This window comes from Salvelinus sp. IW2-2015, unplaced genomic scaffold, assembly GCF_002910315.2.
Source record: "Salvelinus sp. IW2-2015 unplaced genomic scaffold, ASM291031v2 Un_scaffold2197, whole genome shotgun sequence".
Classification (NCBI taxonomy): domain Eukaryota; kingdom Metazoa; phylum Chordata; class Actinopteri; order Salmoniformes; family Salmonidae; genus Salvelinus; species Salvelinus sp. IW2-2015.
The window spans coordinates 116,926-141,700 of record NW_019943527.1 but is presented as its reverse complement, the minus strand read 5'-3'; the positions used below and the strand labels follow the sequence as shown (position 1 = coordinate 141,700).

General features: G+C 46.1%; 1 protein-coding gene across 1 annotated transcript in view; it reads left to right on the top strand.

Moving 5' to 3' along the window:
* The first annotated feature begins 14,979 nt into the window (after positions 1 to 14,979).
* Positions 14,980 to 24,775, top strand: part of trit1 (tRNA isopentenyltransferase 1) — a 28,923-nt gene continuing 19,127 nt past the window's right edge. The window contains 7 exon segments of the mRNA XM_070440081.1: positions 14,980 to 15,126; positions 20,898 to 20,993; positions 21,929 to 21,950; positions 21,953 to 21,988; positions 21,991 to 22,081; positions 23,872 to 24,069; positions 24,251 to 24,327. Of these exon segments, the coding sequence (XP_070296182.1) occupies positions 15,052 to 15,126; positions 20,898 to 20,993; positions 21,929 to 21,950; positions 21,953 to 21,988; positions 21,991 to 22,081; positions 23,872 to 24,069; positions 24,251 to 24,327 (595 nt within the window). The 5' untranslated portion in view covers positions 14,980 to 15,051.

The window sequence follows — 24,775 nt, the reverse complement described above, 5'->3', positions numbered from 1 at the left end:
GCTCCTTCTTCTTCCGCTCTTTCTCTTCCCGCCTCCTCTCTTTCCCGCTCCTTTCTCTTCCCGCCTCTTCTCTCTTCCCGCTCCTTCTCTTCCCGCCTCCTTCTCTCTTCCCGCTCCTCTTCCGCCTCTTTTTTTTCTTTCCCTCTTGTGTGTGTGTGTGTGGTGTGTGTGTGTGTGTGTGTGTGTGTGTGTGTGTGTGTGTGTGTGGAGCTGCTGTGTGTGTGTGAGTCGGGAGGCTTTAGTATACAAAGTCTGAACATGAGCTCATTGTCTGGACACTACTGGTCTGGTGAGCATAATCCAACCCACTTTGTTGAGCATAATCAACCCGTTTGTTGGATAATCCCACCACTTTGTTGAGCAAATAAAAAGTTGAGCATAACCCCACTTTGTTGAGCATAACCCCACTTTGTTGAGCATAACCCCACTTTGTTGAGCATAACCCCACTTTGTTGAGCATAACCCCGCTTTGGGGGCAGTGATCTTAGTCTCTCTCTCTTCACGTTATTGACATGGCAAGTGAAATGACTTAAATTACAAGGCTTAACATTCGCTTCATCTTTTTTGTTGTTGCCGCTTGTCCGTCGGGCAGGTGGGACTGATCTTTCCTGTTGTCCTTGTCCAAAGGCTCAAGTCACTGGTCCCAATGTGGTGTTGTGTGATGCAAGGAACCACTTTCACTAAATAATATGTAACTATTACCACTCGGAGAATCAGACAAAACATGTAGGTCTCTGTGTAGAACTGGGCCTTATGGGTAGCCAGGGCAACTTTACAGTAGTGCTCTGGACTGACTAAGACAGGAAACGAGCTACTTCATAGTCAGGAAATCAATTATGGATGTGCAACATGTCAAAAATTGGATCCAGAATGATCAGATACATTTTTGGCTCTTATGAGATGAATTGCCGTTTGTCTTGTCAGTGAATATTGGCATAGGTTATATGCTCCGTGTCAGAATGCATCGGTCCCTAGAGAGAGAGAGAGAGAGAGAGAGAGAGCGGTGACATTAATACTGCTAAATAGTTAATTACCGAGAACTAGCCAGACTAGGCTACACGATGTCATTATTTATAGGCTAGCTTAGTGTAATCAGAGATCTGTTTAAAATGATGAGACGCTCACCTCTCGGCCCAAACAATGGCAGTCGTTGTCCCAAAGGTGGGGAAGGCAGGCGACAAGCGTAGGTCCAAAATAAGCCTGTTTTTGAAATGCGTTGTTAAATTACTTACATTTGATAACAACAGTGATAATATGGTGGTGGTGGAAATGGAATTAGCATTAACAACCGATATTAATGAGAATAATAATAACTAAAAGCAATATTACTAGGCCAGTCTCAACATGACAAGCTATGACATGTTGTGAAAGCTCTCCCTCTCTCTCTCTGATGCAGACATACTTAACTCACTGAGACAGGCAGCCAGAAAAGCAGGTGGGTGTGTACACACACACACACACACACACACACACACACACACACACACACACACACACACACACACACACACACTGAGAAACACACAAACTCTGAGCACACAGGACTCCATCTGTCTTTTCTCTACTATTCTTTCGGCTTTGTCACGTGTCTGTCTCGTGCTTTGTACTTACTGCTGGTTCTTCTCTGTCTCTTCATGGATCTTCTACTCTTATGTCTCATCTTCGCACTCTGAGGGTCGCTGGTAATCGCTTGTCTGTTTCTTGCACGGCTGTCGTCTCGGCTGTCTTGTTCGCTGTCTGTCCTCGCTGTCTGTTCGCTGGTCTCTCTCTCTCTGTTCTGCTCTCTCTCTTCTCTGTCTCTCTGTCTCTGCTCTCTAAACTGTCTCCTGAGAGGATCGTCTTCAAACGCCCTATATGTCTTCGACGAGGATGTCCTAGTAAACCCTATATGTCTGAGAGGATCGTCCTATGCAACGCCCCCTATATGTCTGAGAGGTGTCCAAGTCAAACCCCCTATATGTCCTGAGAGGATCTGTCCTATCAACCCATATAGTGTCTGAAGGATCGTCCTATCGACCCGCTATATGTCTGAGAGGATCGTGACGCTAGTCTCAAACCCACATATATGGTCTGTGCGTAGGAGAGGGGATGCTCTAAATTTCAAGCCACCTAGTTATTAATGTCTGAGACGGATTCGTCTTATCAAACCACCGCGAGGCCTTGATAGTTGGTCTAGCAAAGAGGATATACGCTCCTATGCAAACCCCCTATATGTGCTGAGAGGATCGTACCTATAACCTATATGGTTCTGAGAGAGGATCGTCCTATCATAACCCCGAGAGGGATGGTCCCTATCAAAATTCCTATATGTCTATGAGAGGATCGTCCTATCAAAACCTAACAAGACAAATGAAATAGAGAAATAAGGGAGATGGTGGTGAGGGCTTTTTATTTAGTTTCCCGCGGAAGCCATCTGGTTTTCTCAAATTACGTCAAACGCAGCCACTAGAAATTGATCTCTCTCGCTCGGCTTCGCTATTAAACAAACCTGTTAGCTGTACCTCGCGTGTGCGTAATAATTAAGAGCATATACTTCTCGCTCCTATATCCTCTCCAGACTGTTTCTCACCCCGTCTTATTGGCTGTCTCAGTATCTCTGGAGACTTGTACGTGGTTCACCATGCGGGGTTAATTAGAATAAGAGTATTATCAAATCGGAGAAAGGTGACAACTTACCACCGAGATCAGATAGTGTTTAGGGCTTTTAAACACACCACACGCACACGGACACCACACACACCACACACACACACACACACACACACCACACACACACACACACAGCACACACACACAGGGCAGCTGGTTTGGGGATTAGCTGGTCTTATTTCAGTTAGCTCTGAGATACAACCCACGACAGCATAAGAATAAACTTAGACAGAACAGAAGCTAAGAACTAGAATAATAGACTAATAGACATAGAACCAGTGGATAACGGATCTAGAACTCAGCAATCAGAACTAGACTAGAAACAGACTAGACTAGATAGAACAGAACTAGAAACCTAGAACAGACTAGAACTAGAATCAGACTAGACTAGATACAGACTCGACTAGAACAGACTAGACTAGACAATAGACTGAACAGACTAGACTAGAAAACAGACCAGAGCTAGAACAGACTAGACTAGAACAGACTAGACTAGTTCAAATTAGGAGAGAGAGGGACGAGGGAGGGGTTGAAAAGCAGTTTCATGTTTATTTGTGTGTGTGTGTGTTGTGGTGTGTGTGTGTGTGTGCTGTGTGTGTGTGATGTGGTGTTTGTGTGTGTGTGTGTGGTGTGTGTGTGGTGTGTGTGTGTTTGTGTGTTGTGTGGTGTGTCTTTTATTTAACCTTTTTAAACTAGGTTAAGTCAGTTAAGAAACAAAATTCTAATTTTCTTATGATGGCCCTCCTGTGGGTAGGCGGGCAGGGATACAAAACTTTAGAAATCAACATAATAGAAGACACCGAGACACGGACAAATAAAGACCGAAGACAACTTCATGGGTTAACAAACACTACATAAAGAGAGACCAGAACAGCATCATGGTACAACACAACATAAAGAGACCGCCAAGACAAATCATGGTCAAACACTAATAAGAGAGACCGACAAATCATGGTAACAACCTACATAAGAGACCAAGAAACAAATCATGGTAACAACAGCTACATAAGAGAGACCAAAGAACAGCATATGGTAACAACACAACATAAAAGAGACCCAAGGACAACATCCATGGGTAACCACACAACATAAAGAGACCAAGACACATCAATGGTTAACCAACATACATAAAAGACGAACCCAAGACACATCAATGGTAACAGACACTACAAAGAGACCCAAGACAACATCATGGTAACAACCAACATAAAGAGACCCAAGACAACAATCATGGTAACAAACATCACTACATAAGAGAGACCCAAGACAAATCATGGTAACAACCACAACATAAAGAGACGCAAGACAACATCATGGTAACAACACACATAAAGAAAGACCGCAAGACAACATCATGGTTAACAAGCACTACATAAAGAGAGACCCAAGACAAAACATGATGGTAACAACACAACATAAAGAGAGACGCAGACAACATATGGTAAGCAAAGTTCACATCATACGATAAGAGAGACCCAAAGACAACATCATGGGTAACATCCTACTAAAGGGAGACCAAGACAACATCATGGGGTAACAAACTAACATAAAGAAGAGAACCAAGACAACATGGATGGTAACAACACTTACATAAAGAGAACCAAGACAACATCATGGTAACAACACAACATAAAGAGACCCAGACACATCATGGTAACAACCTACATAAAGAGAGACCCAAGACAACATCATGGTACAACACAAAATAAAGAGAGACCAAGACATACAATCATGGTTAAAACACTCACCATAACCGAGAGAACCCAAGACAACATCAGGTACAACACAACATAAAAGAGAGGACCCAGACAACATCATGGTAACAACAACAACATAAAGGAGACAAGACAACATCATGGTAACAAACACTACATAAAGAGAGACCAAGAAACATCATGTAACCAACAACAACATAAAGAGAGCACCCAAGACACATCATGGTAACACACAACATAAGAGACCCAAGACAACATCATGGTAAGAACACATACTACATAAAGAAGAGACCCCAAGACAACACCATGGTAAACCACACTACATAAAGAGACCAAGACACCAGTCATGGGTAAAACACAACATAAAGAGACCCAAGACAAACATCATGGTAAAACACAACATAAAGAGATGACCGAAGACAGCATCATGGTCAAGCGAATATCTGACCATAAGGAGGAAAACCAAGACAACATCAATGGTAACATAAACCACGATAAAGAGAGACCCAAGACCATCATGGGTAACAATCACTACAATAAAGAGAGACCTCAAGACAACATCATGGTAACAACACTACTAAAAAGAGACCAAGACGAAGCATCATGGTAACAACACTTGCATACATGAAGACCCAACGACAGCATCATGGTAACAAAGACTGACATAAAGGAGAACCGCAGACAAGCATCATGGTAACAACAATCACTACATAAAGAGACCCAAGAAACATCGATGGTTTCTAAATACCATACATAAAGAGAGACCCCAAGACAACATGCATGGTAAAACACTACATAAGATGAGAGACCTCAAGACAACATCATGGTAACAAAACCACATAAAGAGGACCACAGCCAACATCATGGTAACAACACTACATAAGAGGGGGTGTGAGGGGTGGTGTGTCGTTACCCCCGCCAAGAGAGGATGGGCACGGAGTGGAGACTACTTTAGTGAGGGCACGGGCAACCTTCATCAGGCTCGAGAAAGCCCAGGCTCTTCCACAATATGAAATGGCCATCATGTCCTTCTGCAATGTAATATGAAAGGGGCTGCAGTGAGCGTCTTGGAAGCATGTTGTTGATGTGGGGGTCCAATAAGCACGGCTGCGTTTTTTAAACTCTTCCTGGAGTATGCTGTGTCACAACTGTAGATGAGGTAGGGACCAATAGCATCACTCGGGTTTTGCCTGCTGCACTCCCATATGTAAATGGGTTGGTGTGACCCCCCCCCGCCCGCGTTCCCCCGTGTCCCAGATTTTCACTGTGGGCTGGGTGCGTAGGGCCCCCGCGGGTTTAATTATATTTACAGGGAGAGTCAGCGCCAGATCAAATGTTGTTAGGATACATAGATTACTATACCAGGGAGTTACGAGAATCAATGTGTAAAGGGGTAATAGATATGTATACATGGAGTAAACCAGTATCATGGTGGTAAGGGGTATAGGTATATATACAGGGAGTACGCCAGATTCAAGTGTTGTAGGGGTAATAGATTATAAAAAAGGGAGTTAACAATTCAATGTGTAGGGGTATTAAGAATATATAGCGGGGAGTTACCAAGAGGAAGATTTTGACATGAATTAGTTATTGGTGTTGTTTCATATGTGTATAATTGTTGATGTTATTCAAACACACTCACAAAGACTTAATAAGTCGATTTTCTTACTGTGGTTGACACTTTGAGATATATACAGTGACCGCATGCAGACGCTCTAATTTACATACACATACAAATGAGTCTTAAGAAAGACAGGTGTGGATAGTAAGACCTCGCAATGGAGATCAACCAATTGAAATAAAATATAGGGTCTATGGGTATAAGGGAGTCTATGGTATACGGGGAGTCTATGGTATACGGGGAGTCTATGGTTAGGGAGTCTATGGGTATGGAGTCTATGGTATAGGGGGAGTCTATGGTATACGGGGAGTCTATGGTATGAGGGAGTGCTTATGGTATAGGGGGAGTCTATGGTATAAGGGAGTTTATGGTATAGGGAGTCTAATGGTATTAGGGGGAGTCTATGGTATAGGGAGTCTATGGGTATAGGGGAGGTCTATGGGTATAAGGGAGTCTATGGTATAGGGAGTCTTATGGTTGGAGGGGGGTCTATGGTATAGGGAGTCTATGGTATAGGGGAAGGTCTACATGGTATTAGGGAGTCTATGGGTATAGGGGAGTCTACTGGTATGGAGGGAGTCTATGGTGTATAGGGGAGTCTATGGTAATAGGGGGTCTATGGTAATAGGGAGTCTATGGTATTAGGGAGTCTAGGTGGAAATAGGGAGTCTATGGTATAGGGGAAAGTCTAATGGTATAGGGGAGTCTATGGGTATGGAGGGAGTCTATGGTAATAGGGGAGTCTAACTGGTATTAGGGGAGTCTATGGGTATAGGGAGTCTATGGTATAGGGGAGTCTATGGTATAGGGGAGTTATTGCAGTATAGGAGTACTGGTATAGCGGGAGTCTGAATGGTATAGGGGAGTCTTATGGTTAGGGGAGTCTATGGGTATTAGGGGAGTCTTGGTATAGGAGTCTATGGTATACGGGACGTCTATGGTATAGGGGAGTCTATGGTATAGGGAGTCTATGGTATAGGGAGTCTATGGTATATGGGAGTCTATGGTATAGGGGAGTCTATGTATAGGGGGAGTCTACATTGGGAGTATGTATAGGGGAGTCATGGTATGACGGGAGTCTATGGTATAGGGGAGTCTATGGTAATAGGAGTCTATGGTATGGAGGAGTCCTATGGTATGGAGGTAGTTCTATGGCTTGGATCTATGGATGGAGTCTAGAGAGTCATAGTAGAGAGTACTATGTATAGGAGGAGTCTTATGGTATACGGGGAGTCCTATTACGATGGTCATGTAGGAGGAGTCTATGTTGAGGAGTCTATGAGTAGGAGAGTCTATGGTATAGGAGCTTGGTATAGGGAGAGTCTATGGTTATAGGGAAGCTTGTATAAGGGTATTGGAGGAGGGTCTATGGTCATGAGTGAGTCAGTATGGAGGAGTCTGGTATGGGAACGTCTATGGTATAGGGGCAGTCTATGGTATAGCGAGTCTGATAGGATATGTATGGAGGAGTCTATGTATAGTCATGAGGCAGAGTCTATGGTTATGGGTTAGCGTTATGAGGGAGTCTATGGTATGGGAGTCTTTTATGGTATAGGAGTCTATCGGTATTAGGGAGAAGTCTAATCTAAGGGTTATTATAGTTAGCGAGTCTATCGGCTATAGGGAGCTCTATCGTTAGGAAGTACGCTATAGGAGTCTTATGGTATAGGGAGTCTAGGTATACGAGTCTATGGTATAGGAGCTATCGGATAAGGCGACTCTATGGTATAGGGGAGTCTCATAGGTATAGGGATGCTATGGTATAGGGAGTCTATGCTATAGGTATCATGTTGGAGTCTTGTATGCCAGTATGGTATGGAGTCTATGGTATAGGGGATCTATGGTAATAGGGGAGTCTATTATGAGTCTATGTGGATAGTTAGGAGTCTATGTGTATAGGGAGTCTATGTTATAATGGAGTCTATGGACTACTAGGGGGAGTCTATCGTATAGGGAGTCTATGGTATGGGAGTCTATGGTTGAGGGAGTTCTATGGGGTATAGGGAGTCTAATGGTATAGGGAAGTCTAATGGTATAGGGGAGTCTGATGGGTATAGGGGAGTCTATGGTATAGGGAGTCTATGGTATAGGGAGTCTATGGTATAGGGAGTCTATGGTATAGGGAGTCTATGGTATAGGGAGTCTATGGTGGAGGGGTCTATGGTGTTTCTCCTGTTGGAACGCTTTTACAACCAAGTCGACGACTGCTGGATTTTAAATGAACAAAATATGTTGGTTGGGTAACTAAACTACACAATGTGTTAGTTATCGTGTGCAATGGGCGAACAGAGTCTGCAAACACACGACGCATTACATCAGCAGAACAACGTGTTATTACAAGAGTAGGTAACAGTGAAAGCTTCAGTTTACATTATTGACAAGCTTATGAGCAAGTTTAGACAGACAAACCATGACATTTTCCCTCATTCCGAAGTCCCCACGTCACGCATTGAGCTAAACGTTAACTTACCTTGCATTCGCTATAAAGTAGTGGGTGGTGGTCACGAAGATGACCCAAGAGATTTGAAGTGTTGCCCCTCTTTCGCAGCGATTTTATTATTTTTGCATGTTCTGTAGACAGTGAATATCTCCGCCTTTTGTTCCAGTTCTCTGCTGCCAATGACTGGAACGAATTGCAGAAATCATCGAAGCTCTTACATCTCCCTCTATAACTTTAAGCATCAGCTGTCAGAGCAGCTTACCGATCACTGTACCTGTACACAGCCCATCTGTAAATAGCCCATCCAACCAACTACCTACCTCATCCCCATATTTGTTATATATTATTATATATTATTATATTATATATATTATATATTATTTTGCTCTTTTGCACCCCAGTATCTCTACTTGCACATCATCATCTGCACATCTATCACTCCAGTGTTAATGCTAAAAAGTAATTATTTCCCCTCTATGGCCTATTTATTGCCTTACCTCCCTAATCTTACTACATTTGCACACACTGTACATAGATTTTTCTGTTGTGTTATTGACCGTACGTTTGTTTATGTTTAACTCTGTTGTTTTTGTCGCTTTGCTTTATCTTGGCCAGGTCGTATTTGTAAATGAGAACTTGTTCTCAACTGGCCTACCTGGTTAAATAAAGGGGGGGAAAAACAGAGTATAGAGTGCAGCGATATGTCCTATGAGGAGCATTGGCGGCAAATCTGATGGCTGAATGGTAAAGAACATCTAGCCGCTCGAGAGCACCCTTACCTGCCGATCTATAAATGATGTCTCTGTAATCTAGCGTGGGTAGGATGGTCATCTGAATCAGGGTTATTTTGACAGCTGGGGTGAAAGAGGAGCGATTACGATAGAGGAAACCAAGTCTAGATTTAACTTTAGCCTGCAGCTTTGATATGTGCTGAGAGAAGGACAGTGCACCGTCTAGCCATACTCCCAAGTACTTGTATGAGGTGACTACCTCAAGCTCTAAACCCTCAGAGGTAGTAATCACACCTGTGGGGAGAGGGGCATTCTTCTTACCAAACCACATGACTTTTGTTTTGGAGGTGTTCAGAACAAGGTTAAGGGCAGAGAAAGCTTGTTGGACACTAAGGAAGCTTTGTTGTAGAGCATTTAACACAAAATCCGGGGAGGTGCCAGCTGAGTATAAGACTGTATCTGCATGTAAATGGATGAGAGCTTCCTACTGCCTAAGCTATGTTGTTGACGTAAATTGAAAAGAGCGTGGGGCCTAGGTTTGAGCCTTGGGGTACTCCCTTTGTGACATGCAGTGGCTGAGACAGCAGATGTTCTGACTTTATACACAGCACTCTTTGAGAGAGGTAGTTAGCAAACCCGGCCAAAGACCCCTCAGAGATACCAATACTCCTTAGCCGGCCCACAAGAATGTAATGGTCTACCGTATCAAAGGCTTTGGCCAAGTCAATAAAAATAGCAGCACAACATTGCTTAGAATCAAGGGCAATGGTGACATCATCGAGTGCCTTTTTAAGGTTGCAGTGACACATCCATAACCTGAGAGGAAACCAGGTTGCATACCAGAGAGAATACTATCGACATAAAGAAAGCCAGTCAGGTGATTATTGACAAGTTTTTCCAACACTTTTGATAAACAGGGCAAAATAGAAATAGGCCTATAACAGTTAGGATCAGCTTGATCTCCCCCTTTAAATAAAGGATGAACCGTGGCTGCCTTCCAAGCAATGGGAACCTCCCCAGAGAGGAGAGACGGGTTAAAGGTCAGAGAGAGGCCTGGTGATGATAGGGGCAGCAACCTTAAAGAAGAAAGGGTCTAAACCATCTGACCCAGATGTTTTTTGGGGTTTCAGGAGCTCCTTTAGCACCTCGGACTCAGTGACCGCCTGCAGGGAGAAACTTTGTAGCGGGGCAGGGGGAAAATCGGGAGAAGCTTCGGGGATAGTCGCGTTTGATGGGGTGGGAGATGAGGAAATGTTGTACAGGCAAGAAGACATGGCTGAGTCAAATAGGAATTCTGACTTAATGAAGTGGTGATTAAAGAGCTCAGCCATGTGCTGCTTGTCAGTAACAACCACATCATCAACTATAAGGGACAGCTGTGAGGAGGAGGGTTTATTCTCCAGGTCTTTAACCGTTTTCCAGAACTTCTTGGGGTTCGACCCACAGGGAGAGAACTGCTCCTTAAAGTAACTACCTTTGACCTTCCGAATAGCCTGAGTGCATTTACTTCTCATGTTTCTGAACGAGAGCCAGTCAGCCTGAGTATACGTGTGCCGAGCATTTCGCCAAATGGAATTCTTGAGGTGGAGAAACTCTGCCAGGTCACGGTCGAACCAGGGGCTGAACCTGTTTTTAATTCTCATTTTCTTTATGGGGGTGGTGTTTGTTAACAATACCGCTGAAAACATCTAAAAAGAAGGTCCAAGTGTCTTCGACAGAGGGGATCAAGATGATTCTATACCATTTTACAGAGGCCAGGTCATGAAGGAAGGCTTGCTCATTAGTTTTTTTTTAGCAAGAGTCTGACAAATCAGGACAGGTCGTTTCACTGAGCAGCCATTACGAAMACAGGCTGTAAAACAGTGATCACTAAGGTCATTGCCGAAAACACCAGACCTGATAACTATCAGGATTATTTGTGAGGATAACATCGAGGAGAGTAGCCTTTTCTGGGTGTTTGGCATCATACCTTGTGGGATTGGTAACAATCTTGTCCTGGAGGCAGAACTGAATGATTTCTGATAGCTTTGTGGCTGTGCTAGCTCGCGATCACTCTGCAGAGCTGCCTCCAGAACAAGATTCATGAACGAGAAACGCTAACCTGTGGGGATACAGTAGACTGGCCGGAGAGATGGGACGGATCGGGGAGAAACAGTCAGTGGGAGGGGGGGGGGAAGAGAAAGCAACGGACTGGGAAGTAGAGAGAGAAGATGAATGTGCACACAGAGTGTGCGGGTTGGAGCGTGTCTGGAGGAGGCTGGTACGAGCTCTTTTGAATAGCGAGAGCTGTGTGCTCTCCCTGCTTTGTGGACCAAACCCCTCTAAATCAGGGAGCTGTTGAGGATCGCGGCTCCAAATTAGAGCCACATTACCCTGCCGCTCCTCGTGTCCGCTCCTCTGTGTCCGCTCCTCTGTCTCCGCTCCTCTGTCTCCGCTCCTCTGTCTCCGCTCCTCTGTCTCCGCTCCTCTGTGTCCGCTCCTCTGTCTCCTCTCCTCTGTCTCCGCTCCTCTGTCTCCTCTCCTCTGTCTCCGCTCCTCTGTCTCCGCTCCTCTGTCTCCGCTCCTCTGTGTCTCCGCTACCCTCTGTCTCCTCTACTGTCTCCTCTACCCTGTCTCCTCTACCCTGTCTCCTCTACCCTGTCTCCTCTACCCTGTCTCCTCTACCTGTCTCTCTCCCTGTCTCCTCTGCTGTTCTTCTCTCTCCACTGTCTCCTCTCCACTGTCTCTCTCTCTCCACTGTCTCCTCTCCACTGTCTCCTCTCTCTGCCCTGTCTCTTCTCCTCTCTCTCCTCTCCACTGTCTCCTCTCCACTGTCTCCTCTCTTGCCTGTCTCTTCTCCTCTCTCTCCTCTCCTGTCTCCGTCTCTGTCTCCTCTCCCTGTCTCCTCTCCACTGTCTCCTCTCTCTGCCCTGTCTCTTCTCCTCTCTCTCTCTCTCCACTGTCTCCTCTCTCTGCCCTGTCTCTTCTCCTCTCTCTCCTCTCCACTGTCTCCTCTCTCTGCCTGTCTCTTCTCCTTTCTCTCCTCTCCACTGTCTCCTCTCTCTGCCCTGTCTTCTTCTCCTCTCTCTCCTCTCCACTGTCTCCTCTCTCTGCCCTGTCTCTTCTCCTTCTCTCCTCTCCACTGTCTCTCTCTCTACCCTGTCTCTTCTCCTCTCTCTCCTCTCCACTGTCTTCTCTCCTAGCAGGGTGTGAACTCCTACCTTGCCAGTTTAAGCACCGTCAGTTACAATCCTTTTTGTACTAATTAGAGTTTGATTGGCCTTTCGTTGAGGTCTGTGTCTTTTATCTGTCCATTCAGCCGTGTTATCTCTTCATGTTTGATATCTATCCTCTTAGATCCGGAACATTCCGCAGAGCACGTGTCCAACTCATTCCACGGAGGGTCTGTCTGCATGTTTTCACTTCTCCCTTTTTACATCGGGTTGATGAATCAAGGTTACTAATTAGTAAGGAACTTGCCTACACTGCTTATCTAGGTCTTTAATTGAAAGTAAAACCGTGGAATGAGTTTGACACCACGTGTGTTAAAGGAGCAGTCCCCCCTCACACACGCTCTTCGATGTCAGCGTACCGTGTTTCCTGTTGCGCTGACAGGCACAGAGGGAGATGGGTAACGCACTGACAACTAGGAGAACACGTTGATCGTTCTATACTGTGTGTGTGTGTGTGTGTGTGTGTGTGTCTGTGTGTGTGTGTGTGTGTGTGTGTGTGAGGAAGTGGTACGCTGTCTGGTAATTTTAGGGAGCGTTATGTTCTCATTACTGATGGAGTGCCTGCCTTCTGTTCCCCCCCCCTCCCCACACTAAATGTAGGCAATGTGTAGTGAGTCTGAAGAGAGAGACTAAAGGACATGAATGTGTAGAGAGCCTGAAGAGAGAGACTACAGGACATGAATGTGTAGAGACCTGAAGAGAGAGACTACAGGACATGAATGTGTAGTGAGCCTGAAGAGACTACAGGACATGAATGTGTAGAGAGCCTGAAGAGAGAAGACTACAGGACATGAATGTGTAGTGAGCCTGAAGAGACTACAGGACATGAATGTGTAGAGAGCTGAAGAGAGAGAACTACAGGACATGAAATGTGTAGTGAGCCTGAAGAGACACTACAGGACATGAATGTGTAGAGAGCCTGAGAGAGAGACTACAGGACATGAATGTGTAGTTGAGCCTGAAGAGAGAGACACAGGACATGAATGTGTAGTGAGCTGAAGAGACTACAGGACATGAATGTGTAGAGAGCTGAAGAGAGAGATACACGGACATGAATGTGTAGTGAGCCTGAAGAGAGAGACTACAGGACATGAATGTGTAGAGAGCTGAAGAGAGAGACTACAGGACATGAATGTGTAGTGAGCCTGAAGAGAGAGACTACAGGACATGAATGTGTAGTGAGCCTGAAGAGAAGAGACTAACAGGACATGAAATGTGTAGTGAGCCTGAAAGAGAGACTACAGGACATGAAATGTGTAGTGAGCCTGAAGAGACTACAGGACATGAATGTGTAGTGAGCCTGAAGAGAGAACTACAGGACATGAAAATGTGTAGTGAGCCTGAAGAGACTACAGGACATGAATGTGTAGTGAGCCTGAGAGAGAACTACAGGACATGAATGTGTAGTGAGCCTGAAGAGACTACAGGACAGAATGAATGTGTAGAGAGCCTGAAGAGACTACAGGACATGAATGTGTAGTAGAGCCTGAAGAGAGAGACTACAGGACATGGATGTGTAGTGAGCCTGAAGAGACTACAGGACATGAATGTGTAGAGAGCCCTGAGAGAGAGACTACAGGACATGAATGTGTAGTGAGCTGAAGAGACTACAGGACATGAATGTGTAGAGAGCCTGAAGAGAAGAGACTACAGGACATGAATGTGTAGTGAGCCTGAAGAGACTACAGGACATGAATGTGTAGTGAGCCTGAGAGAGAGACTACAGGACATGATGTGTAGTGAGCCTGAAGAGACTACAGGACATGAATGTGTAGAGAGCCTGAAGAGAGAGACTACAGGACAGAATGTGTAGTGAGCCTGAAAGAGACTACAGGACATGAATGTGTAGTGAGCCTGAAGAGAGAGACTACAGGACATGAATGTGTAGTGAGCCTGAAGAGACTACAGGACATGAATGTGTGAGAGCCTGAAGAGAGAGACTACAGGACATGAATGTGTAGTGAGCCTGAAGAGAGAGACTACAGGACATGAATGTGTAGTGAGCCTGAAGAGAGAGACTACAGGACATGAATGTGTAGTGAGCCTGAAGAGAGAGACTAAGGACATGAATGTGTAGTGAGCTGAAGAGAAGACTACAGGATGAATGTGTAGAGAGCTGAAGAGAGAGACTACAGGACATGAATGTGTAGGAGCCTGAAGAGAAGACTAAGGACATGAATGTGTAGTGAGCCTGAGAGAGAGACTACAGGACATGAATGTGTAGTGAGACTGAGGAGAAACTACAGGGACATGAATGTGTAGTGAGCCTGAAGAGAGAGACTACAGGACGTGAATGTGTAGTGAGACTGAAGAGAGAGACTACAGGATGTGAATGTGTAGTGAGACTGAAGAGAGAGACTACAGGACATGAATGTGTAGTGAGACTGAAGAGAGAGACTACAGGATGTGAATGTGTAGTGAGACTGAAGAGAGAGACTACAGGATGTGAATGTCTGCTTAGCTCAGTGACTGTTCTGTTATTGGCTACTGTGTCTAACTCACTCTACATTGTTTTGTGTTAATTGGGGTTCGATTGGTCCCTGAAGCACATTTCATTGTAACTTCTCTGCCTTGTCGATCTTGACAACTGATTGGTTCTCTCTGTCTTCCTCAGGTGTATCGTGGGCTGGACATCATAACCAATAAGGTGAYGGCTGAGGAGCGTGCCCAGTGCAGTCATCACATGATCAGCTTCGTGGATCCCCTGGTCAGCAGCTACACTGTGGTAGACTTCAGGAACAAGGCCCTGGCTCTCATATCCTTTATGATTGTACTTCCTGTATGGGTGAGACATGTAGACCACATCGCTCGCAAGGCGAGCATTGCAGAAATAAATCTACACGTGTTATTCAATCATTGCACCCACACTGCTCGCGCACGTCAACGAGTGTCTGCGTAGCCAGGCGCTAAAATAGAACTTGGTTCTATTTGTGATGCTTGACGCACTACAAGTCCCTTGACGCACTACAAGTCCCTTGACGCACTACAAGTCCCTTGACGCACTACAAGTCCCGCCTCTCCCATCTCCTCATTGGTTTTTAGGAGCATATACCCACGTGGGTGATTGAAAGATGGACTGAGGTCCACACTCCAGTCCAGTTGGTGGTGGTGATGCAACTTAAAGTTGGTTGCCAACCTCCATATAAAGTCCATAGAAGAAGACGCCTGAAGGAGGAGAGATTAGTATAAACTAATGTTTACCCTGTTATCTGTGGATTAATTGTCGGAGTAGAGGACCTTGTGCATTTCAGGTAAAATAACAACCCGACGTTTATCTCCCAGGACAAATTAGTTAGCAACAGCAAGCTAGCTAGCTAAATTGCCATAAACGTTTAATGCTTTTCGACCTGTCCCCAAATTAATATAGTTGGTTCAGAGTTTGTTTTGATATTATAACCTGCGTGTCGTGATCTTCTGGTGTGGGGGGACAAAAATCAACATGCACACGATGGTGACGCGGGCAGTCTGGTCAGCATGTCAGACGCACACACATAGGTTACTGAACACTGGTCACTTCAATAATGTTAACATACCAATGAGTAAGACATTAATCATTTTTWATTTTATTTTTTAAAGCCACCCAATGAACCCTCCACAACCCGTGTACAGCATCAGTTCTCTATGTTTGATAAAGTAGTATGACACTGCGGCTTGGAGTATTGCATCTCCATACTATGTAAATTATTCCCTGTGAATCTGGTGATTTTATTTTTCCCCTGTTCAGGGAAATTAGTAATAGAAGTTGGTTATATTATTTACCATAAAGTAGTACTGGGTTTTGACCACTTGATTCTGCTGTTTCTGCTATACCACCACTCTCTTATCCATTTTGCTTGTCTTCTGTGTTAATCAATTTAATAATCATTACACAGGTGCACCTTGTGCTGGGGACAAAAGGCCACTCTAAAATATGCAGTATTGTCACACAACACAATGCCACAGATGTCTCAAGTTTTGAGGGAGCGTGCAGTTGGCATGGTGACTGCGCGAATGTCCACCAGAGCTGTTGCCAGAGAATTGAATGTTCATTTATAGTGATGCACTGATATGACATTTTTGGCCGATACCGATATCCGATATTTTCCCATCTCCCCCAAAAATGATACCAATATTTCAAATTTTAGCGGCCTTTTAAGCATTCTAGTACAGTTAAATAGTTAACACACACACATGGACTCAGCGGTCTAAGGCACTGCATCTCAGTGCAAGAGGCGTCTCTACCGTCCCTGGTTCGAATCCAGGCTGTATCACATCCGGCCGTGATTGGGCGTCCCATAGGGCACTGCACAATTGGCCCAGCGTCGTCCGGGTTTGGCCGGGGGTAGGCGTGGATGTTTTGGAGTCAGATAACTGAGGACGTTGGGGGTGAAAAATATCTTATGTATTGAATAGACTGATTTCCCATTTCATTGATCCCCAATCCTTAGGTAAAGCTGTACAGTGCAATATGAATGTCAATACACACAGTAGGCTGACTGGGGAGGTGATTTCACAGTCAGTCCCGCGATAAGAGCTACAATGCTAATATTTGCGTAAACTCTTCACGGTTGTGTTCTGTGGGTGTCACCGAGTAGACTGATACCCCATTTCATTGCTTACCAACCTTGTTTAACATTATCTAGTCTAAATATGACATGATTCCACCAATTGTAACGTTCTGCATCACTTTCAAAGAGGTACTTTTATTTTGATGGCAAACCGCAAATTCCACTATTGTGCCTAATCCTTATTGTGGCTAGCTTCACAACACATAACCCAGTCCGGTCGAGCCTCACTAGCCAGATGAAGCTAGCTGGCTGCTTATAACGTTAGCTTTGGGCAACAGGGTTAAGTAGCTGGCTGCTTATAACGTTAGCTTTGGGCAACAGGGTTAAGTAGCTGGCTGCTCATCAATGTTAGCTGTTGGGCAACAGGGTTAGTAGCTGGCTGTCTTATAAGTGAGAGCTGTAGGTTGGGGCACAGGGTGAGGAGACTGAGCTGCGGTATAAACGTGTACCTTTGGGCAAGCATGTAACGCCTAGCTGGAGCGCTTACGTAGCGTGGCGAGCAGCAGGTTAGAGGTAGGCTGGCGTGTTGAGAGACGTTTGAGTATTTGGGCACAGGGTTTAAGTAGGCTGGCTGCTTATAACGTTAGCTTTGGCAACAGGGTTAAGTAGCTGGCTGCTTATAACGTTAGCTTTGGGCAACATGGTTAAGTAGCTGGCTGCTTATAGACGTTAACGCTTTGGGCAACAGGGTTAAGTAGCTGCTGCTTATAAACGTTAGCTGGGCAAGCAGGGTTAAGTAGCTGGCTGCTTATAACGTTAGCTTTGGACAACAGGGTTAAGTAGCTGGCTGCTTATAAACGTTAGCTTTTGGGACAACAGGGTTAGGTAGCTGGCTGCTTTAAACGTTACTTTGGGCAACAGGGTTAAGTAGCTGGCTGCGTTATAACGTTAGCTTTGGGCAACAGGGTTAAGTAGCTGGCTGCTTATAACGTTAGCTTTGGGCAGAAGCAAAAGTTAAGGTAGCAGTGGCTGCTTATAAGTTAGCTTTGGGCAACAGGGTTAAGTAGCTGGCTGCTTATAACGTTAGCTTTGGGCAACAGGTTAAGTAGCTGGCTGCTTATAACGTTAGCTTTGGGCACAGGGTTAAGTAGCTGGCTGCTTATAACGTTAGCGTTGGGCAACAGGGTTAAGTAGCTGGCTGCTTAAAACGTTAGCTGTTGGGCAACAGGGTTAAGTAGCTGGCTGCTTATAGAGCGTTAGCGTTGGGGCAACAGGGTTAAGTAGCTGGCTGCTTATAACGTTAGCGTTGGGCAGCAAACAGGGTTAAGTAGCTGGCTGCTTATAAGTGACGTTGGGAAGAGTATCGCTGGCTGCTTAAATAGATTGGGCAGGGTTAAGTAGCTGACTAGCTATTTATTTTTCATGAACTGAAGTTCAATTTCAACAGTCGAACAACAAGTGGAAACCTAGCTATACTTACAAGGATCCTAATCATTGCTAAGAATAATGAAAATGACTGCAGTTTCTACGGTCATTTGTTTTTCAAGGCTGGTTGTATTGGGTGTTAGCTAGGTAAAAGCGCTAAAGCTAGCTAGCCCAGAAGTTGGCGGTCGAACAATTTATACTTTATTACCAACGCGGTATTGTAAACACATCGTTGTGGGGCGGTGGTTTGTGTTTTGTGGTACAGCTTTGTCAGTGCTATCTGATAGTAGTGGTCAGGCTTTGTCAGTGCTACTGATAGTAGTGGTACAGGCTTGTCAGTGCTACTGATAGTAGTGGTACAGCTTTGTCAGTGCTACTGATAGGTAGTGGTACAGCTTTGGTCAGTGGCTAACTGATATGTGGTACATTGTCAGTGCTACTGATTAGTGGAGTGGGTACATTGGCTGTTGTAAGTGCTACTGAAAGTAGTGGTGCAGCTTTGTCAGTGCTAACTGATGATAGTGGTGCTACAGAGCTTTGTCAGTGCTACTGAATAGTAGTGTGGCGAGCTTTGTCAGTGCAGTGGACTGACGTTAGTGGTGTACAGCTTGTCAGTGCTAACTGGGAGGATAGGATGGTACGAGCTTTGTCAGTGCTACTGAAGTAGGTACAAGCTTTGTGCAGCTACATGTAGTGGTACAGCTTTGTCAGTGCTACTGATAGTAGTGGGTGCAGCTTTGTCAGTGCTACTGATAGTTAGGGGTACAGCTTTGTCAGTGCTACTGAATAGAGTGGTACAGCTTGTCAGTGCTACTTGATAGTAGTGGTACAGTCTGTCAGTGCTACTGATAGTAGTGGTGCAAGCTTGTCGAGTGCTACTGATAGTAGTGGTACAGCTTTGTCAGTGCTACTGATAGTAGTGGCGACACGTGCAAATTCAGAACACACACCATTTCATAATAGAACTGTGTTATACGATGTGTAAAAATTAAAAGCTCATTTAACGAGTCAAATGGTGTTATTTGGTTTGCATATTTTTTGACATGCAAAGACCCAAACGGTCTCTCTCTTCAGGCTCCATTCACGTGAAGCTTAAAGCAGCGACGCTACTACTGTGTAACTCCGGTAGGGCAACATCTGAACAATAGCGCACGTGGTAACGTTTAGTGTGTACCGTTGCTCGACAAGTCGGCGAAAACCAACATCACCCAGGACAGAGAACGGTTGATTGTCAAGGGTAATGAATATCCATTATCTTGGCTTTTTTGAGTTGTCTCTCTGAAAATGTTCTTACTCTTTCAAATGACTTGTTTGACTGCACCGCAGATCCACACAGCTGATCCACACAGCTGATCCACACAGCTGATCCACACAGCAGATCCACACAGCAGATCCACACAGCAGATCCACACAGCAGATCCACACCACGGACGTTTGTGGGCTAGGTTAGGAATGCTGTGTGGCGCAACATTTTACGGGCCTAAAACTAAATATTTACACAAGTCAAAAAGAAAACAAAGATAATGTACTGTCCAGAAGAGAGAGAAACGCTTACTTACAAGCCCTTAAATAAATAACTGCATTTTGTGGTTTCCAATTGGTATATTAGTCCTGTCTCATCGCTGCAACTCCCGTACGGACTCGGGAGAGGTCGAGAGCCGTGCATCCTCCGAAACCCAACCAAGCCGCACTGCTTCTTGACACAATGCCCGCTTAACCCAGAAGACAGCCGCACCAATGTGTCGGAGGGAAACACCGTACACCTGGCGACCGTGTCAGCGTGCACTGCGCCCTTCGCAGGAGTCGCTAGAGCACGATGGGACAAGGACATCCCTACCGGCCAAACCCTCTCCTAACCCGGACGACGCTGGGCCGATTGTGCGCCGCCCCATGAGTCTCCCGGTAGCGGCCGGCTACGACGGAGCCTGGACTCGAACCCAGAATCTCTAGTGGCACAGCTAGTACTGCGATGCAATGCCTTAGACCACTGCGCCACTCGGGAGGCCTAACAATGCAGTTTTAAGAAAAATAAGAACTGCCTCAATTTGTCGGGGCATGGGGCTCTACAAGGTGTCAAGCGTTCCACAGAGATGCTGGCCCATGTTGACTCCAATGCTTCCCACAGGATGTTCTTTTAGGTGGTGGACCATTCTTTATACACACAGGAAACTGTTGGGTATAAAAAAAAACAACTGCACCGTTGCAGTTCTTGACACATTCAAAACGGTGTGCCTGTCGCCTATGAATATCATACCCCCGCGGAAAATGCTAACCTCCCCTGTTATTGTAATGGTGAGAGGTTAGCATGTCTTGGGGGTATGATATAAAATGCTAACCTCCCCTGTTATTGTAATGGTNGAGAGGTTAGCATGTCTTGGGGGTATGATATAAAATGCTAACCTCCCCTGTTATTGTAATGGTGAGAGGTTAGCATGTCTTGGAGGTATGATATTTGTGTGTTTTTAACGTTTCACTCATTATTCACGATTCATTCAGGGTTATCATGGAAGTATCCACATTAATGAAGGGTTTAGAAACATTATATTCTTATTTAAAGTGTGTGTATGTGTAATTTATTTAATAGGGTAAATCAGTGTTTTCTTAACCAGCCCACATAGAGGACGTGTACAGCAGAGAGAAGCTGCCTATCATAGTAGGAGGAACTAACTACTACATAGAATCACTGCTGTGGAGAGTACTGCTGGATGAAGGGGTAAGAACCACACTCCTCGCCCCTGACTCACCCCTCCTTACTCCTAACTCACCCCTCCTCACCCCCTCCTTACCCCTAACTCACCCCTCCTTACTCCTATCTCACCCTCCTCACCCCTCCTTACCCCTGACTCACCCCTCCTTACTCCTTATTCACCCCTACATCAGTCATTGCTGTGGAGAGTACTGGGTATACAGGGGTAAGAAGTAACCTCCCCTGGTAACGTTTCCTACAACCTCACCCCTTAACTCACCCTCCTCACCCTGACCCTCCCCCACCCCCTCCTTACCCCTAACTCACCCTCTAACTCACCCCTAACCACCCCTCCTCACCCCTAACTCACCCTCCTCACCCTTCCTTACTCCTAACTCACACCTACATCAGTCATGGCTGTGGAGAGTACTGGGTATACAGGGTAAGAAGTAACCTCCCCGTAACTCTCACCATTTCGCTCTTCTCCCTTCAAAATATGGGAAGATAATGAGAAGAGCACCTGATGAGCAATTTAAGTCAACTCACTTTATTCTTTTTTTCTCCTCCATTTCTCCTCTACTTCTCTCCCCGGTCTCTCTACTTCTCTCTCCCGGTCTCCTCTCTCCCGGTCTCCTCTACTTCTCCTACCCGTCTCTCTCTCCGGTCCTCTCACTTCTTCTCTCTCCGGTCCTCTCTCCTCTCTCTCTCCCGGTCCTCCTCTCTCTCTCCTCTCCGTCTCCGTCTCTCTACTTCTCTCTCTCTCCCGGTCTCTCTACTTCTCTCTCTCCCCGGTCTCTCTCCTCTCTCTCTCCCGGTCTCTCTCCTTCTCTCTCTCTCCGGTCCCTTCCTCTCCTCTCTCCGGTCTCTCTCCTTCTCTCTCTCCCGGTCTCTCTTTTCATTTTCTCTCTCTCTTTTGCTCCGCTCTCGTTCTCTCTCCTCCTCCTCCTCGTTCTCTCTCTCAGCAGGAGAATGAAGGAGAGGGAAGAAAGGCGGGTCTCTTGATAGGAAGGCGGAGCTGGAGAAACTGGCGGGGCTGAGCTCCACAGGAGACTGACCGAGGTCGATCCTGAAATGGCCTCCGTGCTACATCCTCACGACACGCGCAAGATCGCCAGGTAGGCTGTGCTGCGTGTTAAACAGGTAGGCTGTGCTGCGTGTTAAACAGGTAGGCTGTACTGCGTGTCAGCCAGGTAGGCTGTGCTGCGTGTTAACAGGTAGGCTGTACGCGGTGTTAAACAGGTAGGATGTGCTGCGTGTCAACAGGTAGGCTGTGCTGCGTGTCAAAACAGGTAGCTGTGCTGCATGTCAAACAGGGCGCTGTACTGAGTGTCAAAAGGTAGGCTGTACTGCGTGTTAAACAGGTAGGCTTATACTGCGTGTCAACAGGTAGGCTGTACTGCGTGTCAAACAGGTAGGCTGTACTGCGTGTCAAACAGGTAGGCTGTACTGCGTGTCAGCCAGGTAGGCTGTACTGCGTGTTAAACAGGTAGGCTGTACCTGCGTGTTAAACAGGTAGGCTGTACTGCGTGTTAAACAGGTAGGGGCTGTACTGCGTGTTAACAGGTAGCTCTACTGCGTGTTAAACAGGTAGACGTGCCTGCGTGTTAAACAGGTAGGCTGTGCTCCGTGTCAAACAGGTAGGCTGTACTGCGTGTTAAACAGGTAGGCTGTGCTGTACTGCGTGTCAAACAGGTAGGCGACGTGTATCGTACTGTACTGCGTGTTAAACAGGTAGGCCTGTACTGCGTGTTAAACAGTAGGCTGTACTGCGTGTTAAACAGGTAGGCTGTACTGCGTGTTAACAGGTAGGACTGTACTGCGTGTTAAACAGGTAGGCTGTACTGCGTGTCAAACAGGTAGGCTGTACTGCGTGTCAAACAGGTAGGCTGTGCTGCGTGTTAAACAGGTAGGCTGTGCTGCGTGTTAAACAGGTAGGCTGTACTGCGTGTTAAACAGGTAGGCTGTACTGCGTGTCAAACAGGAAGGGTGGTATATTATTGACACTCAGTTCCACATCACTTATTCATGCCTGCGTGCACTGTGTGCTGTGAAGAGACAAACCTAACCCGACACAAACTGTTTCCTCCTGTCATTTCCTGTCAGTAAAGGAACAGTGTGACATCACACACACACACACACACACACACACACACACACACACACAGAGGAGGAGCACCCTGCGACCCAATCCTCAATCTCACAGGTTCTAGACAGGCTGTTCTGACATACTGTACCCCCGCTTTGTGTGTGTGTCATTAAAACACCATCCTGTCAATGAGCTGAGAGGTTGCTGAGTTTACTGGGCACAGAGTAGACACCTCCCCAAGCCGTCACGCCAGCCCCAAGCCGTCACGTCATCTGACAGAGTAGACACCAGCCCTGACCAATCACATCATCTGATGACGCAGAATAGACGCCAGCCCCAACCATCACGTCTGCCCCAACCATCACGTCTGCCCCAACCATCACCTAATGACACTGTAGACACCAGCCAGAATAGACACCAGCTCCGACCCATCACGTCATCTAATGACGCAGAATAGACACCAGCTCCGACCCATCACCTCATCTAATGACGCAGAATAGAACCACAGCTCCGACCCATCACGTCATCTAATGACGCACGGTGGACACCAGCCCGACCCATCACGTCATCTAATGACGCACGGTGGACACCAGCCCGACCCATCACGTTATCTAATGACGCACGGTGGACACCAGCCCGACCCATCACATTTTCCCCAACCATCACATCTAATGACAGTAGACACCAGCCCGACCCATCACATCTAATGTCAAGAATTCTGTTTTTTTCTTCATTGTATTTGTATCTCCATGTCCTCTTGTGTTCATCTGTGAAAGAGGGTGGGACTCTCACTGTGTCCTGTTTGATTGACACCTCTAGGAGCCTACAGGTGCATGCGGAAACAGGCGTGCCTCACAGCCATTGGTTGGAGGAGCAGAGAGGGCAGGAGGGGGGAGATGTGCTGGGGGGGCCCCTGAGGTACCCAGACCCCTGTATCTTCTGGTTACATGCTGACATGGAGTGTAAGGAACACCTCCCCCTTTTTCTCTTTAACCCCAAAGTGTCTCAAATTGATTGGTTAGCTCAATAAAGTTACTTTCAGATGATTAGGACACAAAGTGCAAAATATGCTAAGACAGGGGATATTCACTTGCATTGGGTTTTGGACACAAACGCTAATAAGTTAGCATTTGTAGACAGTGGCCAAAATTCAACCATTCACCCACCCTGTCCTGAATCTCTGCTGGTTGAATCTCAGGTTGGAATCTCGGAGCTCGTCTATCAGGCCTGCCAACAGCATCTCATCCACACGCCTGTCCAAAGCGCTCATCTATGGCTAAAGAAAAAAGGGGGAGACGTGGTTAAAGGGTAACGCACCCAAATTAGACACGTACTATTGGTTTCCTAACCCTGTAAGCATCCGAGGCAAACAGACCCGAGGCAATACAGCAACCCGAGGCAATACAGCATCCCGAGGCAATACAGCATCCGCAGGCAATACAGCAAACCCGAGGCAATACAGCTCCCGAGGCAATAAGCCACCGAGGCAATAACAGCCACCCGGGCAATCAGCCAACCCGAGGCAATACAGTGCAACCCGAGCATACAGCAAACCCGAGGCAATACAGCACCCGAGGCAATACAGCAACCCGAGGCAATACAGGAATCCCGAGGCAATACAGCATCCCGAGGCAATACAGCATCCGAGGCAAACAGATCCCGAGCAATGATCAGCAATCCCGAGCAATACAGCCACCCGAGGCAATACACATCCCAAGCTATG